Below are 20,525 nucleotides of genomic sequence, written 5' to 3'. Positions count from 1 at the left end.
AAGTTCCCTGTCTGCCGCACCTGAGGTGTAAATGCGTTCAATCCTAAAGAAAATAACTTCCCAGTCGGTCCAAGTGCTCTTTAAGCTTTGGAGACTGTAGAGCATTTCAATATTATACACATTACATTTTTTTCTATCCCTGCAAACCATTGGAAGATTGTTGGACGATTTTTCGATCAGATTTTTCTTCTACGCTTCTTTCCGGCGATCTTTTAGCGAATTTTTATATAAAATTCACCCATGCGAGTAATTTGCCATTCGTAGGCGATTCTCAAAAATTATTGTTTATAATCAATCGCTACGACAAATTACCTGCTGTGCTTCTCGCCGATCTTTCCGCGAAGTTGTGTTATGTTCCGCTATTGTTAGAGCAGGCGAATAATATATAATTCTTCCGAACGCCGATCACGCGATTGTTCCTAAAATTTTTGATTTGGTTGCTTATAATTCTCATATACACATTCTGCATAATTTTGGTATAAATGGCACGTAGTATATTATGAGTATTGACAAACATAGTACATGTCTGGGTTTTGCCAAGTGAAATTAAGAAAGATCCGAGGAGTAGTATAAACCACTGTATCATAAAGAAAACAAAAAGTATAAAAGTCAAAGACAACAAATGAAAGAAACAAAAACAAAGAAGAATGAAAAATAAATTTTCTTTAATTTTTTGTTCATATTTTATTCTTCTTAAAATCTTCCAAATGATTCGTCAGCGAATCTTGCTCGCGATTCGCATTCCTTAAACTCTTACTTTAGGTTTTAAGGCGATATCGCCTGCGAAAAATTATTCGCCCAGGAAAATCGCGTATTATTCTTAGGCGATAGAAATGGTTTGCAGGGATGTTATAAATTCCTTTTTACCTTTCTGTCAAAGTATCTATGTATTTCAACGACACACATCCGTACATACTTTACTATGCTCATGAGCATAGGGAAGACGAACAGACGCACACGTACACTGTAGACAACATCGTGTGCCTTCGTTCGGTTGATTTATTTATTTACTTATTTATAGACATCGGATTTTGCATATTTGAATATTTTTTATTAATAAAGATACGAAAATTCTGATTGGACAAAAATTCGTTTTGAAGAAAATTGAATGCAATGACAGGCTCATATTTTTTATTTTTTTTGCATATTTGCATATTTTGCATATGCCCAAAATATGCAAAAAATATGCAAAATATGCAAAAAATATGCAAAATATGCAAAAAATATGCAAGTAATTTTTTTGACAAAAATCATCAAATTAAATTTGGAAAGTCATCAAAAAGTGTTCTATATTAAGTTTATTGCGGTTAAACGTCGATTTCTTAGCAGATTATCATGTTATTAGTTGTTATTCCGCCACAGCAATAAATCTGGACTAAAAGACTTAGAAAATTTCCTATAACCCAGCCTTCTTATTACAACATAAGTTGCTTTCTAATACAAATTTGTTCAAAAACTCAATCAGAAATGTCAAAATGTATGTATCCAAATATGTTGATAGGTTCTGCTCGGCCAAAATTGTCTGACAGAATAACAAATGAGCTAGAAATTAAGACTAAGGAAATATTGAATATTATATGCTGTTTATATTAGAGCTTTTTGGGGGGTTAACCTTCATTATCAGGATTTGTTTGAAGTATATGTAATGGAATTGGCATTTAAAACCCAGTGGGTTTGTTAAATCCGGTTATATATAAACGTACTATTACATAAAATCTTTCATATTTGATTAAAAACATATAACAAATATATACGGTGCCATCATGAATATTTCCCTCTGAATTTTCCACACGGAAAATAATTTTTAAAAGTGAAATTCTTTTAAAATCAATATTTGTTAAAAGTTTAAAAGTACTAGATTCGCTTCATTATGGCGTATTCTAGTCGAATCGACAAAAATATTCCCTTTTTGATCATAAATACGGAAATAAAAAATTGTGAAATTGGGGAAAGGAAACAAATTCTGCACGGAATTTTTATTCATGATTGCACTGATAACTATATTTTAATACCCTAAGGGTATTATGTCTTAGTGAATGAGTTTGCAACATGCAAAATGAAACGAAATAGACCCACAGTTCCTTTTGATGATCTGCATAGATTCGCACTTATCCATCTCGCCATGTCTTTTTGAAAATAAAAAAAATGAGGATTTTTTTGCCCTAGGGCGATCCCTATTTTGGTAAGAATTGATTCAGATTTGGATATTGCTCCCATATATACAGTTGATTCACGATAATCCCTACACCACAGGTTTCGGCGGTGTCCGAATTATCAAATTGTTCGGATTAACGAATTGTAAGGAAAATAAATTATTTTATATGATTAAATCACTCGTGGAAGTTATATAATAATACTTTTTTAAATTGTAACTGCTAATTACGAACACTTAAATGAAAGTGCTCTACGTGTAAAAACTAGTGAGATTTTTCTACTCGAAAATCCGGAAAAAGAAAAATCCAATCAGATTGTGAAAGTAGTGCTAGAAATATGGCGTTTTTAAAGTTTACATCAGGATGTAAGCAAACCTAGAGACAGATGCATAATTTCATCGTTTTGTAAATTAATATTCCTTAAAATCTTTGCCTTTTAGGTGTATAGTGCATTTGGCAACTTTAATGGCAATATTGCGCGAATATTTTTCTTAATATATTTATTTATATCCTATACAACAAGACTAATGTGTCATGAAAGGTTTGTCCTTGTACTCGATAATTTTTACTAAATGTTGCTGAAACAATTTTTTTTACCAACTTCTCCATTAAACCACTGCCAAAATTCGAAGCATTGGTAATAATTAGTACAAATTATCGAGTACACGGACAGGTATAAATTAAACAATTGTGTATACAAAAGGGTTATGACTTTTCGACTGTGTTATCAAAATTGTTTTCCTGTAGCAGGAATGAATGAACTATATTTTTTAGCATTCCAAATACTTTTCTCGCAGAAATATGTGAGTGGTTTTGCCATTTTAAAGACAATTCCAAGGTTTTTGACTTATTTTACCACTACCACTCTGAACATTTTCCAATTCTGCATTATGCGTACAATATAGATCGATATTATAAAATTATGTATTTTTAGAGCATTAAACTAAAACCATGTCATCAATATTAAAGCGGCAGTTAGAGCATTTTTCCACAGAAGCTTTTTGACCATAAAGAACAAAAATTGCCAATTTATGTCTGTATAAATTGAAAAAAGGACTAAACACTATAAAATATATTAAAATCTAATATGTGGATATTCAAAACGTATACTTCATATTATAGTTATATTCCAGAACCTGGAATCGTAAATGGTACTTTAGTACTTTTTCCCATTTTGCGCTAAAAAACGAACCCTTTTTCCAAAAACTAGAAAAAATTGCGCTTTTATCTAAACAAAAATAGCGATGACTAACTCTAGCTCCTTTGTTTTTCTGCTAGACAATTTTGGCCGATTAGAAACTAACACCATATTTGGACACGTTGATTTTGACATTTCTGATTGAGTTTTTGAAATTTTTCCATTATCTATCTACATTTGTATAGGAAGCAAATTATATTGTAATAGGAATGCTGGGTTATTTGACATTTTCTTACCTTGTGAAAACTGATTTAAGTCTTGTTAGTCTAGATTTATTGCTGTGGCGGAATAACTGGAGAGTCTCAATAACATAATAATCTCCGAAAAACTATGTTAAACGTCAAAAAACTTAATTTAGAATGCTTTTTTGATGATTTTTCAAGTTTAATTGACGATTTTTGTCAAAAAACCACTTGCATATTTAGCATATTTTGCATATTTTTTGCATATATTTTGCATATTTTTGATATGACCCCAAATATCGAAAAATTGACCCTCAAAACGCCTAGATCCAAAATTTGAGTCCAATCGGATAAGAAATAAAAAACATGCTAAAATCCGATGTCTACTTATTTATTTATTAATTTATTATTGACTACACAACAAGACATAAAATCTTATAATTATAGTGCAGGATTGTGTAAGGAATACAATATCCAAACTTAAATACCTATTTAGGCGTAGAAATATTATAAAACAACTGATGGCCTAAGCTGCTAATGCTATTCTCCAAATTTATCTTATATTTATATAAGATAAATTATATAAATAAATATATATTATAACAAGTAAGAAAAGCGTTAAGTTCGGTCGGGCCGAACTTTTTATACCCTCCACCACAAATTTCAGCCATTTCGGTGGATTAATGCGGCCACAACCTTTAAAATGCCGAAATTCGGAAGGTACCGTTCTCTGGGGGCTATATGATGGCGTGGACCTATACCTACAAATTTCTGGGGGAAAGTTTTATACGCCTAAAGAAGACTAAATACCAAATTTCAGCCATATCGGTGTGATAATGAGGCTAAAACGTTCAAAATATCGAAAATCGGGAGATATTGTATTATGGGGGCTATATCAACACGTGGACCTATATAAACATTTTATGGTAGAAATGTTTCTTAGCCTCTGGAAACACAAAATACAAAGTTACAACCGATTCTGTGGTCAAATGGGTCTAATACATTCAAAATATATTAAAATGACGCGTAATTTATATGGGGCCTTATATGGGGGCTATACCAAAACGTGGACCTATATAACCCAACTTTGGTAAGAATATTTTTTGGCCTCTGGAGACACAAAGTACCAAATTACAACCAATTCGGTGGTAAAATGGGCCAAATATCTTAAAAATTCCTTAAAACGACGACGACGTCACGCGTCATTTTGTATGGGAGCTATACGAAAGCGTGGACCTACATAGCCCGCTTTCAATACCAAAAGTCCTACGTAAATATAACATATTTTCCCAAAATTTCATCAACCTACGTCAATCCGTTCGGACGCTAGAGTGATTTCCACAGACGGACAGACGGACAGACGGACGGACATGGCTATATCGATGTAGAATTGCACGCTGATCAAGAATATATATACTTTGTGGGGTCTACAATGATTATTTCGAGTAGTTACAAACGTAGTGACAAACTTAATATACCCCCATCCTATGGTGGAGGGTATAAAAATGTAATAACAAATATAAATATGAAAGATTATTACAAATTTAGGAAAAGGAACCTATTTAAGAGAAGAAGAATAAAAAATTAAAACGAATAAAACATATTTGAAGTATTTAGTTATGATAAAAGACTGAAAATCCGTTTTTTAAAGAGAAAAGCGATGTTGATGTTTTGAATGTCATATGGAAGAGTATTCCAAAGACGTATCGCAAAGATGTTGAAATGCCAATCAGATACTAAGTTCTGCCAAACGAGGGGGGTTAGTCGTCTACCTCTTCTGGAACGATTGAAACTTAATTAATCGAAAAGGTTTTTGGGGGTTTCCTTTATTATAATTTTATGTAAGAATGTTAATGTTCTAATTCCCAGATATGTGTTAAAAGTGCAGCCGTAGAGTGATTTTGAAAAACGCGAAATATGTTGGATTCTTTTCAAGCCATAAACATAGCGAGTAATATCATTGAACGTAACGTTTAATTTACGTTGACTCAACGAATCGAAGTTGGCGTAGAGTTCACACCCATAAATTAGACCGGACACTAGATAAGTTTTAACCAGTATTAAACGGACTTAAAAAGGCGTAAATGGTTGTGTCGCCCATAATGCATGCAATTTTGCAAAAGTTAGTCCAGCCACAGTATTAACATGGTCAGACCAACTTAACGAGCTGTTAAAATTGACACCCAAGTTTTTTGCATTGGATTCAACAGCGATTCTTTGTTGGTTTATGAGGACATCAGTATTCTGAAGAGAACATTTTTTATTTTTATGAATGACGAGACATTTTGATTTTTGAGGATTTAAGAGTATCCCATTTGCCGATGCCCACTTGGAAACATTAGTAAGATCTTCATTCAGTTTGTAAATGCAATCGTTTGCATTTTCAACGAAGTCACTTATAAATATTTGGACATCGTCCGCATACATAACAATTTTACTATGGGTAAGTTGTAGGGGTAAATCATTTGCGTACAAAGAAAACAACAAAGGTCCTATTATTGAGCCTTGCGGGACTCCCTTAAGTACTGGTAAAAGCTTTGATTGTGAGTTTCAACATAGACTGATTGAAGTCGGTCACGTAGGTAGGACATAAGAAGGTTTGATGCAGTAGAAGAAAAAATAAAAAAGTCTGAGCTTCATGCATAGGAATGAATGGTCGACAGAATCAAAAGCCTTGGAGTGATCAAGTAGTACTGAAATCTTAGGTAAATTTTTGTAGTTGACGGTATCCTTAATTTTTGGGCGATTGGGTATTTTTGGACCAGAATTGGAGAACAAGTGTAAAAATTGAATATTTTCAAAAGTTTCTTGCTATTTTCACCTTTGAGAACCGTTCATAGACATTTCGCATGTTCCAGAAAGTTGTTCATTGATGTCTTTGCTACATTATTGTAGTTGGTTGTTTTCTTGAATGTTGAACCGTTTAGTATCTGTGGTTCAGAACCAGAGAAAACAGGATAAAAATCCCATTTACTTTGTAACTTTGACCTTTAAGAACCGTCTATAGAGATGTCATATGATCTAGAAATATGTTTATTGAGATCTGAGGTACATTTTTGTAGTTGGTTGTTTGCTTCAAATTTGATCGGATATGAATATGAAGTTTGATGGATTATATGTGTTCACAACTTTTGTTCCTTAAGACAAGATCTACAACTTTGCCTCTGAGATAAATTCAAAATTCCCAACAGCTTCGAAGATATAGTCTTGAAAAATGGCCCCTTTTTACATCAATGCCTCAAACCTTTGGAGGCCTACAACCGCGAAAGTTGATGAGATAGGGGAAAACGGCGAGACACGTTTCTTCTATTTTTTGGTCTTCTATCACGCTGCGGTGTCAGAATATGGTTAATAATTTTCGTGTTGCACAGTGTAGTACTAATTAGTATTCGTACATTTTAGTAACTGCCATTTTACATACTAGCTATGATTCCCTCCGCCTTCAGTATCAACAAAATCATACGTTCGACTCCATCTTTATATTCATTTCATAGTTGTTATTTATTAAATAAAGTGATATTTTATAAAACTTATTAAACTCATCCATACTTTCATTTCAAATACACAACAAAACGATGTCGTTGTAAACGATGACGTTATAAGCGATTTCGACTAACGGCAGTCGAACGATAATCTGCGAAAACATGAGCGCCTTTTTAGACGAAAGTGAGTGACAGACTCACACTTAAAAATACATTCATATATGTGTGTTCTCGTACTTTTTTAATACAAGTTGAAATACAGGTTGAAAAACAGAGAAATCTTAAAAATTAGTTCAAAAAGTACAGCAGCGAAATTCCGCAGCTATTTTTTTAAATTAAATGCTTATAATTCTGGTAATTAACGAAAATTTTCGGTAAGTTAACAACAGATACCAATTCCTACTGATAACAACAGTGTTGTCAAATTTTATTGATACATTTAATTCACAATTTTGCGCTTTAATTTTACCGATCTTTGTCGGTAACTCAAAAAATGAGTTACATAATTTCACTACAGTAACGGCAAAATGGCAGAAACATCAATAAAACTGGATCAAATGTCAAAGTCCGCGTACCAGACAATCAAAAGCCAGCAAACATGTTAAAGCATTTAGCTCGTCCAAATTTTTCATGTAAAAAATTTCTAAAGAGACTTGATCCTTTTGCATCCTTTTGGAGTATTTAGAGCATTTTGAGAAAAACTGCGAAAAAGTAATTAAAATGTATATGTATGTACAGTTTGTTTTGAAATCACACATTATTAATTTAATTGTTATGTAGCACAAATTAAATGTTATACATATTTTACACTATCGCCACAAAACTCAATCTAACTAAATTAACTCTGTTATATTTTAGGTGATGGTGAAAAAGAAAAAGTAATGTTTGGTAAGCATGTTGTCAAAAAATGTTTCTAAAATATTTGTTATTATTAATTAGGAAGCAACAACCGACATTGGCAACAATTCAACTGAAGCTTTTATTGGTAATCAAAATTTAATAACTGGTAGAAGTAAACATGGTCTCCTAGAAAGATTTTCTGATCAAGCGTTTGCAGAAACTCATTTACGCTCATTTCGAAAAGAACACCAAATGAACAATGTCGTACCCTTAGGTATCAGTCTCAATAAAGAATCTAATAACAAACTCCCGCAACAAAAAGATGTGGAAAAATTGGTTTGTGAAACAAGCACAAGTAACGATCTGCGAATGGACGATATCTCAACTGGCAAACAGGAAAATTCAGACTTTGTGGCAAATTTGAATAACATTTATGTCAACTCCAAATCTTCAAACGACAGCCAGGACCTACCAACAAATGCACTTTCCTCATTGGAAGAAACAGTAGAAACTCGAATGACACCTGATTGTAGAAACGATTGTCAAGAGCCGCCTTTCAAGTCCTCTATGAATGTAGAGCAAAGTTCTGCACAACGCTCTAACATATCTTACGAAAGGATTCCAAGATATTTTCATGGGATTCCGACAATGGCGTCAAAGGAAAATTTACTACCGAAACGTAAAATGTATAAGGATTCCATGGCGTTTACAATACCTTTCGAAAACGGAAAGTCCCGTTTAAATGAAAAAAATCAACCTCAAAATATTAATGGCGACATATTTAACAACAAAGGGGACGTGGACAACGTAGAAGATACAGATTTCCTATTGGAAGCGGAATCTCCGACAAAATTATTTGATGAACTTTTTCAGTTTGAAAATGATCTTGAAACATTCGACCAAAATATATCGCAAACAATAGATGACATTATTCGCTTAAAAAACGAAGATAATGTTCAGCAACTCGATCAAAACATGGACAATTTGGAATTACGTGAACATATGCCAGATACTGTTTTGCATACTATTATCGAGTTGGCTGAACCCGAATTTTCTAAACAAGAGGAATGTATCTTTATTACAGAAACTGAAAAAGATATATCAATAGTTATTGATCATGCGGATTGCGCAAAAGTGCAGACCACAGTGTCCTTCATATCAAAGAACGAATGCATCGATGATTTCCCGGAGAGTACCATTCAAGAATGTCATATCTCGTCAAATTGCAAGGGTAACACTATTTTGACAGAATATGAAGAACTGTTAAAATCTGCACCAACTCCTCCAAATGAATTACTCTCCGATGGGGATGATAAAGCACATAACCATTTGACTTCAGTAAATGAAAAACTAAATCAAGATAAAGAAAATGTTGCAGCCAGAACTATACACAGAGATGTAAACGACGAAAATGTCATAACAGAGAAATCGATATCGGCGTCATGCACGAAAGAAGTTTTTGAACTCGATGAATCAAACAACGATGCAAAATCATTTGATATAGCGGCCACAATTATCCAAAGTGCATTCAAGGAATATATACGTCGGAAAAACGGTGATTCAATAAAGAATGTTGTATATAATAACACGGACATAAACAGTCTTGATTTTAATGTTGCGGCTACAATAATACAAAAGGCATATAGGAACTTTCGTAAAAAATTAAATTTCATGTCAGCAAAAGAAAAAACGATTGATGGAGAAAGATCTCCTCTAAAGCAATTAGAACAAATTGATGTACACGAGAATGTTCTTGGGAAAATTGTTTCCAATACGTCACAACATGAGTCAAGTATTAATAATTTGACTTCCATGGATCAAGGCATGATTAAGAGTAAGCAACATGACGTCGTCATGAACAGTTATAACAAAATATTGTCACTGAGTGAAGCTGGTACAGTTATCCGAAGCATGGACCCACTCAATATAGAAAATGGCGAATGCAATCTAAATGAATTTAAAATAAATGAAATGGACCAAAATGGCGCTGCTATTATTATCCAAAAAGCATTTAGAACATTTAAGCAAAACAGAAATAGGATGCTAAATGACGTAACTGAAAAAAATGTTCAAACGAAGCAAGTGCGAAAAAATAAATACAATACACGTGCTGAGACAGATGAATTGCAGCACAATGCAGCGATTATCATTCAAAAAAATTTCAAAATTTACATGAAACGAAAATTTGAAACATCTAAGCAGTCAGCAGATATTTCTCATTACAATTTGAAAGATATTAATGCTGCTAAAAAATTCATTGAAAATAGCGAACAAGGTAATGTGCAGACAGAAGAAAAATCTTTCGAAAGGGAGATACCGAACAAATTAACGGAATACTCCCATCACTCGCAAGAAAGGGCACAAATATTGACAGAGGATTATGCTGCACAAATAATTCAAAAATGTTTCCGCCAATACAGGCGAAAAAAATTTAATAAAATCCATCAACCCACGGCTGAAAATATATGTCATGCTACTGTGAAGCCAAACGAACATGAAGCGGCTAAAATAATACAAAGAGCTTTTCGTAAATCTGTGAAGACTAAAATGGCACAACATAAAGAAGAATCTACACTAACTGAAATTGCAGCCACAACTTATACTGGAAAACCTATTTGGTATGTAGGTGATGAAATCATAGAAGCAATGACTCCTTCAGAAACTTCTTTCGAAGAGACCGAGGCTTACGTAGAGGTTATCGAAAATCCACCATATGTAGTTGGCAATGCAAGTAGAAGTAGTTTGGGTATGAACGATGCTTTAAATATTAATACGACATCCACAGCACAAATTACAAATTATAACGAGATTGAGGTTTTTAATAATCCAAAATACTCTAATCTAATTTCTAAAGACACTATTTCAGACTTGAGCGTAGCAGAGTCTACACAGCAAGATCATGATGGAAAATATGACTCTCAAAAAGCGGAAAAGTCGAATGAAGAAACTATTCAACGTGATGCAATAAAAAGCGGTACGTATTTATTGTTATATTTTTATTTCATTTATTAGTTTGTTATTGAGACAGTCCTTTAAAACCCTGGAAAACAAAACAAATACCAAAACACAGAGACAAATAGAGATTTAGACAAATGGAGAATTTTAATATTCAGGTTTTATGTCATATTCTGCTTCATTATATATTTTACAGGAAATCTCAACCAAACAATTTTTATGGTCGAATAAATTCTGAGTGACCTCAATAATGAAAAAAAGGAAAATGCGATAACAATCTTGTGTCTACATCAAACATGAAAAAACTGCGCAGGGGTTTATCTTATATGGGAAGGTGCGACAAAATATAATTATTTTCAAGATAGGTCAAAGTTTTGTCATACATTTATATGCCGATTTGCGGGTTTTGAAGGTGTTTGTAATATTTTTCATTACATTTTTGTGTAATTTGGCAATGTTTGTTCCGTATTTTTGTATAATAGAACCCCCGGTTTACCAATTTTATAGTTTGTGTCCATATTTTTAAACAAATTTTCTAAAAATTCAGGAAACATGTTTTGAGGTCGGTGCCCGCTTTAATAAAAACATGCAAGTGCCGGTCAATTTAAAATATTTTGAGCGAAAATAAAGTTCGATAAAGTTCAAGTTACAAATCGCTCCGCAGAATTTTTTGAAATCCATGGACTTTCTTCAAGATACTCTTAATATTTGTAAAATTAAGAACAATATAAAATTAAATAATCCGATTGATTTTTTGCGAATACTATACTTTGTATTCGTTAGAAATTGTTTTGATGAAGTAATTCTCATATTAACTAAGACTTTTGTTGAACTTTTTTTTTAAATCGATAAAACATTTTTCATACTAACATATAATATGAAATAATTTATAACAAAAGCAAATAATAATTTAGTGTCACACTTCAATTTAAATAGAAGAAAGCAAAAGAGTTTTAAATATAAAATACAGGAACATGGTCGAAAGCCTCTCGTTAGTTGTGAAATAAAACACATTCAACTGCCAAATAAAAAATTATCAGCGGAAAATGGAAATCTGGAATGAAATGTAATAAATAGGTACATCATATTTCATATATATAAAAAATGTTGATGTTATTACCATGCGATTGCTTCTTCGTTCAATAAAATATTATCATTCTCCTTTTTTCGATTTTTGGATTCAAATATAAAACTTGGTTCCAATCATAAAATGTATAAGCACCATTACTGTACACATAAACACTGATTTATTTTCACATTCTCGATTCACACACAACGAATGTCCTAAACAAACTGCTATTAAACTGGTGGTTAAGGGGTGACCCCAGCTGTAAAGCCCAATTAAAGTCATTTTTCATGATTTTTTTCCAAGAAACTATGAAAGTTTTTTAGTAGATGTTTGTTTCATCTGAAAGAGCACATCCTGCTTTCTGATTTTTTCTTTTAAAAATTTTACGTAGTTTTGTGGCAATTGACCGAATACCAATCTCTGTTTTTATTTGGTCTGTTCCTTTACTTTTAAAAATGGTAACAGTGGCAAGAAATGGTAAAAGTGGTGAACTGCTATCATATAAATTGTATGCTTTTGAAAGTAAGGGAACACTTTGCGGGTAAAAAGTGGTAAAAACTGGTAACCTCAGGCACGTAAAGAAACACGACTGTTAAATCGTTTGCGGTTTAGAGTTCACACCACAAAACGCTTTAATAAAAAGAGCTCGAAAACTAATTAACCGATCGTCATATATATTTGTATGCTTATATAGAACAACTAGATTAGGTCCTTCATCGACCGATTTTTTAAAAAATATTAGGTATTACAGAGATGGTGGAACCAAGAAATCAACATTTCAATTTTTGGATTAAAAAAACCGATGTTTTTCGTCATTAATCGGAAATAAAATCGATCGATGAAGGACTAGTTTTTATGACAACCGGTTTATTAGTTTTTGAGCTAGAGTTGGCACCGTTTTCAAAATGTCATTTCGAGAATAAGACGTTTTAAATGTCTATGCTACATACAAATCGCAATGAATTTTTCCCATCCAACACTCATATCTCAGTCAATTTTGTTCGGATCGACTTGAAAGTGTCACCACCTGTTCTATGCTACTTATAATTTAAAATAGCCCAATAAATTTTCTGAAATTTAAAAGTGGCCCTTAAACAAGATTAATGCACTCTGCCTTTCTTGCTTTAATGACAATGGCGTCCAAAATAAATGAGAGAGAATTTACTGTTAAACAACGGTTGACTGAGCAAAAAAAGTGTAAATTGGTTTGTTGCTATATGGGATGACATTTACGATTAACGACCAAACAGAACAAAACATGTTTTCCGTCTTCTTTTGTTAGGTTCATAAAAACAACAAAACTGAAACGACTTTTGCAAACTTTTAGTACACATTCAAGGATTCATCGGAGCAACATGTAAATAAAACAACCAAACGATACACTTACGATGTTCCCTCCATGCCACAAAAATGCTTCCCTTGCTTTGAAATAAACATAGTCGACGTTTAGACGTTCAACGTTAATGGGAAAGAAAATTGAGTTTATGGGCGAGGGAGTAGGGAGGAATAAGAGGGGGTTGCATGGTCAAACGAGAAAATGAGTGTGAAGAAGAATCAGAAAATTGACACAAACATTATTTGCGTGTCTAAACTGCAAATAAATTGAGAAGAAAATTTGTCATTCCAGTTTGAACGTATGAACACGGACTTAGCAATGCCACATACACAAGGGTGCCAACTGTCCCGAGGTAAAAATCGCTACAGTTACAGTGTTAGAAACCACCATCAATCTCTACTGACTAATCTCTACGGTTACACTAGAGTTTTTTGCGGGGTTAACCCACTTCGTTTGCGCTATGGAATTGACATTTGAAATTCAAACCCACTGGGTTAATCCGGTTAAGTGTAACCGGGGTATAAGACAAAACAACATTACGAAAATGTGTAAAAACGGAAGGAATACAGATAGGTCGAAATTAAAATAATGACACATATGTATGTACATTAGGGTTATGACTGGTTGACATTTTTCTAAAAAACAATGACAAAATTATGTTTAATCTACATAAGTATTAAACAAAATCACGCACAAACTATGATTTTTTTTAAATACTATGAAATGAAAAAAAAATATCTCAAAAAATTATTTCCTGTTGCAAGAATGAATAACCATTTTCCTATTATAGACTATTACTCTAGACAGACGGCAACGTTAATTTGCATTAAGATGGGCATTTAATTTTTACCTGACAGACGACAGTTTCTGCATTTACGAAACAGCTGTTTGCTGGTGAACAACTGTTTCTTGTTGTTTGCAATGCAAATTGTGTCTCAGAGCATGAATATGCTCTCTCTCCTACATGAATATGAGCTCTCTTTTACTGCATTTCCTTATTGAAATACCAAAATTCGGTTTAAATTCCCTTTGATTTTGTGCACTAAGAATGTGGATAATGCACGAATTAATTTGAATTAAGGCAGTTAATGCAAATTAACGCTGCCGTCTGTATAGGGTATATACGAGGGCAGTTCGGAAAGTTCTTAGCCTAGCACAAAAAGCGCGGTATAAATAGAAAAAAGTTAAGTGTTTTGGAAACTTCCATCTCTGTTATGAACACATGTTAAATTTTGTTTCGATCTGGCTCCTTCATATAGAAACAGGTGTTCAAAATAGACGCATCCGCAATTTTTTTTACAATGGAAAAATTAGAAATGCGTGCTGTCATTAAATATTTACATAAAAAAGGTTTATCGGGACAAGAAATTCATAATGATATGGTGAATGTGCTAGGTGAAAGTGCAGCAGTTAAAAATTGGGTTGCTGAATTTAAACGTGGTCGTACAAGCATTGAAGATGAACCACGTAGTGGACGTCCAAAAACAGCAACAACAACAGAAATTGTAGCCAAAGTGCATGATATGGTATTAAATGATCGACGAATAAAAGTGCGTGAAATTGCTAATATCACGGGCATCTCAAATGATCGAGTCCATTTAATTTTGCATGAAGAACTACAGATGAAAAAGCTTTCTGCAAGATGGGTGCCGCATTTGTTAACAGCCGATCAAAAACGCATAAGAATGAACATTTCTCAAGCTTGTTTGGATCGTTTTAAGCGAAGTAAAATGGATTTTAAGCGTCGTTTCATAACTGTTGATGAGACGTCCAACACAGCAACAACAACAGAAATTGTAGCCAAAGTGCATGATATGGTATTAAATGATCGACGAATAAAAGTGCGTGAAATTGCTAATATCACGGGCATCTCAAATGATCGAGTCCATTTAATTTTGCATGAAGAACTACAGATGAAAAAGCTTTCTGCAAGATGGGTGCCGCATTTGTTAACAGCCGATCAAAAACGCATAAGAATGAACATTTCTCAAGCTTGTTTGGATCGTTTTAAGCGAAATAAAATGGATTTTAAGCGTCGTTTCATAACTGTTGATGAGATGGACGTCCACCACTATACTCCAGAGACAAAAGAACAATCCAAACAATGGACTGAAGCTGGAGGAAGTGTCCCAAAGAAGGCAAAAACAATTCAATCGGCTGGTAAGGTTATGGCAACGGTTTTTTGGGATTCAAAGGTATTTTATTGATTGACTATCTGCAAAAGGGTAAAACAATAAATTCAGAGTATTATTGCAACCTTTTGGATCAATTAAATGTACAAATTCGAGAAAAACGTCCTGGCTTACAACACAAAAAAATAATTTTTCATCAAGTCAACGCACCAGCGCACAAAAGTGTTTTAACAATGGCTAAAATCAACCAATTAAAGTTCGAGTTGCTTGACCACCCACCTTATTCTCCTGATTTAGCTCCCAGTGACTTTTACTTGTTCCCAAATCTAAAAATATTCCTTGCTGGCAAGCGTTTTACCTCAAATGAAGATGCAATTACAGTTGTAAACCACTATTTTGAAGACCTTGAGGAAAACTATTTTAATCAAGGGATAGAATTGCTAGAAAAGCGTTGGACTAAGTGTATTGAATTTTCAGGAGCTTATGTCAAAAAGCTTGCATGACTTTGTGCGTGAGCTTTTTTATGAAATCGCCTTATAATTAAGATTTTATCTAATCTTAATGTAATCTTAATCAAATGTTGAACAATTTCGGAAGCAAAATCGTTCAGATTTCGTTCCGATTTCTATACGATTTTTCGTAGAGAAATTCGTTCAGATTATTTTCCGAATTCTCTGCGAATGTCGGAAGTAAATTTCCCTTCGAAAACACATACCAAAGTTTTTTCCGATATCGGTACGAATTTGGACAAATGTCGGAAACAAATTTCCGTTCGCACTACAACCACCAACAGTCGATATACCATCACTATGTGTACGGTTTAGTTTGTTGCCGAAAAATCAAAGTGATTGGTTACAAATTTCGCATATACAATTTTTAAATATTTTAAATATAAATGCAACATATAATAATTCAATAGTACCAATAGACTCAACATATTCGTACACAAACCATAACTACAAAATGATATTAACAGTGAAAATCATTAGAACAAACATAACAAAGACAAGTTAGATACAAAAGGCAGTAGAGATAGTTGTCATTATTCTGAAATCGTTCAAACACCTTAACGGAAGGTACATCCGATTTTCGTAGGGAATTATTTGCGAAATCGTTCAGAAAATTCGAAAGGTACATCCGAATTTCATACGACATTATTCCGAAATCGTTTAGAAATCTGTGAAAAAATTCGGAAGAAAAAATTTCGCACTTTCGTTGGGATATTTGTACAATTTCGGATCGGTCCGAAATTTCGCTGCGATGTCGGTGCGATTGGTTTGCTGGACAGTTAATTTCCATACACATAAACTTATAAAGAGAATGGTTCGTTATTCTTTTTCGTTTGCTTTAAAAGTGATAACAATAAACAATAGGTCTGTTCGATAACTCAAAAGTTTGTACAAACTTTTACAAAATGATATTCGATAACAAACTTGTTCAATAAAAGAGAAATGAGAAGTAGTTGCTAGTACTTGCAAGAACTTGCAAATACTTTTCACTTGCGAAGTTATCGAACAGGCCTAATAGCTTCGTTCCCGTAGTGGTAAAAGATGCATAAGAGTGAACTCTCAAAAATTGCAACATTTTCCAAAAAGTACAGGTACGGGAAAAAGGAAAAATGAGAAAGTGTCAAAATTAGAAAATGTCAACACTTTGAGTCTAAATCAGACTATATAACCCTAACTGATAAGGACGCCAAAAATATCATTTCATACATTCAATATGAATAATTTCAATAGGTCATCTTCATCTGAGTCAAGCCACCCCTCTTCACGGGATGAATCCTCGAATTTGTCAAACAGAAAATGTCATTCGTCAACCAGAAAATATCAGAGGAGAGCGTTTTTCAGCTCCATTTTTGTTCAAAGAGATCAGCAAATTTTGCAACTTTTCGGAATACGGAAATGCATTTCTAACAAAATAGTACTTATTTGCAGGTTCTGGAACACAACTAAGGTTGCATAAGAGTCGCTACAACCGCTACCTTCAACAGCCAAAGTCGCTACAGGCAGAAAAATATATGTTAGCAATATATTTGGATACAAGCCAATATATGTTTGGGACTAGTTGCAACATATCTCGGTTTTATTTGTTTGGGTACCAACATATTTTTTATGTTATAACATATCTTTCGTGGGTGGAGAGAGGATTTTTGTCAAAGAGCGTAACAACGGGGCTCTCGCTAATTTCATGATAAAGAGCTGTGTGTATGGTGCAATAGAAGACGTAGAAGCGACGACGGGAGGGTGAACAAATTTGTTTTTGCTTTGATGGTGTGTATGCGATATACAGCCAAACGCGTGTGTCCCGTTCTTTGTTGTTGCGATTTATTCAACTAGCAGTAATTTTTTCTGTAACAGTTAACAAACATAGCAGTTTCCCTAAGGCAGTCGGTGAATAAAGACGGTAATGTGAGTGCATACGACAGTGGCTGTGTTTTCCTAAAAAATGGTGCTTTAAGTAAATACATAATAAATACAAATAAATTTTGTAATTGGAAATTCTATAACTGAATCAAAAAGGTGAATGGAAATATTTTATTGGACACGGAAGAAATCGCATTTAAAATAGGTAATAACATTTTCATATACATGCATATATTTGAAATATGGATTAATACATTATATAATCATTTGATTTCAGATGCCGATTTCCTGTTGATAATTTCAATTTTGAGGAGAATGTGTTTTATTTTATAACAAACGAGAAGCGTTCGACGATGTTTCTTTTATTTGGAATTTTGTACATATCCGCGCGTCTGTTGTTGCTCTTGTGTTTGGTATTTCTATACCCTGCCCATATTTTTTGAATTTTTGGAAGATTGTTTGAAAATATGAATCTTCTATTATTCCCAACGGCGATCATTTGATGATTGTTTACATTTTTTTCTCATCGATCGTCCTAGCGAATAATATAATACTCTTCTGAAGCCCGAGCAGACGATTGTTTACATGTTTTTCTTAGATTTGTCAAATCATTGTCCTAAAGAATAACAGAATACTCTTCCGGAAGGCTAACAGATGATTGTTACTCACATTTTTTATTTGGTTGTATAAAATTCTCATAAACACTTCCTACAGAACTTTGATATAAATGGCACGTATAATATTGTGGGTATTGAAAAACACATGTCCAGGTTTTGCTATGTTTAATTAAAAAGACAACAAAGTGAATGAGGAAAGAGTACTGAGTTGTACTCTATGATAGTACAGTACGTAGTATAACTAATTACCACAGTATAAAGGATTAATTAAAAACCATAACAAAGCAGAAAAGAAAACAAAAGTGGAAACTCAACGACAACAAATAAAAAAAAGAAAATGAAAAATAAATTTCATTCGATCTATTCTTTGATTAATTTTTCTTTATATTTTGATTTTCCTGAAGATCTTCCATATGAGTATTCTGGGTTTCTTCCTCGAGAATATCCATCCGGACACAAGTACTTTGTGTTGGGGATTCTCAGAAGAGTTTCAGGCGAGCTCTTCCGCGATCAAATTGATCTACCTGGAGAATCGCGAATTATCTTTACGCGATTGAAAATGTTTGCAGGGTACATTTCAATAAGAGAAAAACCACCACCATTTATAAATGTGTATATTTCGGAGTAAGGGAATGGGTCTCCCGTGAGCGTAAATTTACTCTCGGTCGCCACCAGTTAGAGTTTACAAGGTTGTGACCGAGAGTAAAGTTACGCTCACGGGAGACCACAGCCCAATTAGATCAAAGGTGTCCCAAGCCATGCTAAGCTTGGCATCCCTGCAAAACTTATACGATTATGCAGGATGACACTAGATCACCAATTAAAATAGGAGAGAACCTCTGCCGTAACAGGCTCCTTTGCAAGAATTGAAAAAGAGTTAAGAGAAATAAGGAAAAAGCGATTTTCGGAAGTTTCTTTGTACGTTTCATTAATTTTTGCACTTCAGTATCCCTTAAAAAACGATTCCCCTTATTAAATAATTAACAATTTAAACCAAAAATATGCACTTATTTCTGTTTCAACAAAAATCGAAAGAGAATTGATGTTGAAAAATTGTACCGTTCTGAGCAGTTTAAAAGCAAAACCACCACTCGTGAAACAAAAATCACACTCTACCAGACACTGATACTAACCGTACTTATGTATGGATCCGAAGCCTGGGTACTTTGAGAGAAAAATTCTTCGGAAGATTTATGGACCAATACGCGTTAACGGTGAATACCGGCGTCGCATTAACCACAAGTTGCACCAGCCTACAAACAATTTGACGGGAAATCCAAAACTTCAATAAAGTAAAGACCAAGTTGAAGTTGATATAACAAAACCTGTCACCCAAAACTATAGAAGTAAAGTAGAAGATCGGCGATTTTGGAAGCACGAACATTTGTTTTGAATATAAGGGGAGACAAAACACTTCCTTGCCTTACACCCTTTCCAATTTTAACATTGCGAGGTAATTCATCATCCACTTTAATATTTAATACCTGATTCCAGTATAAATTTTTGATGCATCTTATATCCCATTCATCTAGCCCAATAGTAGTCTAGGTATTCAACAGTGTGCCATGTTTTAACGTATCAAATGCTTTCTCATTATTTTTAGAAATATTTTAGGGCATGTCGCATTAAACTTATAGTTATTAACTTATTTTTCATGGGTAGAGGTATAAATGTTGATTGGAGCCAATCGTGCGGATATTCGCCTGTAATAAAAATTTTGTTAAACAACCCCAATAATACTTGCTTATTGTTTCCTTCTACTAGTTTGAGGTATATCAACATGGCTCAGTGCCTTTCATAGATTTTATTACTGATTTTAATTCTTCCTCATTAATTAGTCTTTCTGGAAAACCAATTTGGTATGCATTGTTTAGGAACTGTGTTCGACGTTCGTCTGTAAATAAAGTTCTGATATATCTTTACCATGTTTTTTTCATATCTTCACGTTCGTAGTGGGCTACATTATTATCATCAAATTCTAAAAAAAATTATTTCAAAGTGGGCTGCGCGTCACCTTTTTAATATTTAAATGAAATAAACTTATTTCAGTCAGTGATAGGCAAAAGTTAATTAATTCCTTCTATAAGAAAAGATTTTTGAGAAAAAATGGAATTTATAATACAATTGTCTTGTTATGTGTAATATAAATAAATATATATTTTTTAACAAAAATTTTCTCTGCAATCTTATCAGTA

At 33.4% G+C, this 20,525-nt stretch overlaps 1 protein-coding gene across 5 annotated transcripts in view; it reads left to right on the top strand.

The window, feature by feature from the left end:
- Positions 1-20,525, top strand: part of LOC141387265 (uncharacterized) — a 178,977-nt gene that overhangs the window by 73,205 nt on the left and 85,247 nt on the right. The window contains exons 4-6 of one of the 5 annotated variants that reach the window (XM_073956713.1): positions 7,874-7,893; positions 7,955-10,601; positions 10,722-10,829. In XM_073956713.1, coding sequence (XP_073812814.1) covers positions 7,874-7,893; positions 7,955-10,601; positions 10,722-10,829 — 2,775 coding nt within the window. Of the gene's footprint in view, positions 1-7,873; positions 7,904-7,954; positions 10,830-20,525 lie in introns of all 5 variants that reach the window. The other 4 variants (XM_073956701.1, XM_073956690.1, XM_073956734.1 and 1 more) reach the window with 4 other exon arrangements.

Source organism: Musca autumnalis, unplaced genomic scaffold (assembly GCF_047663935.1).
Source record: "Musca autumnalis isolate F117 unplaced genomic scaffold, ASM4766393v1 scaffold_1, whole genome shotgun sequence".
Lineage (NCBI taxonomy): Eukaryota > Metazoa > Arthropoda > Insecta > Diptera > Muscidae > Musca > Musca autumnalis.
Note: the sequence above shows the minus strand (reverse complement) of the source record. Positions and strands in the feature narration are given on the sequence as shown.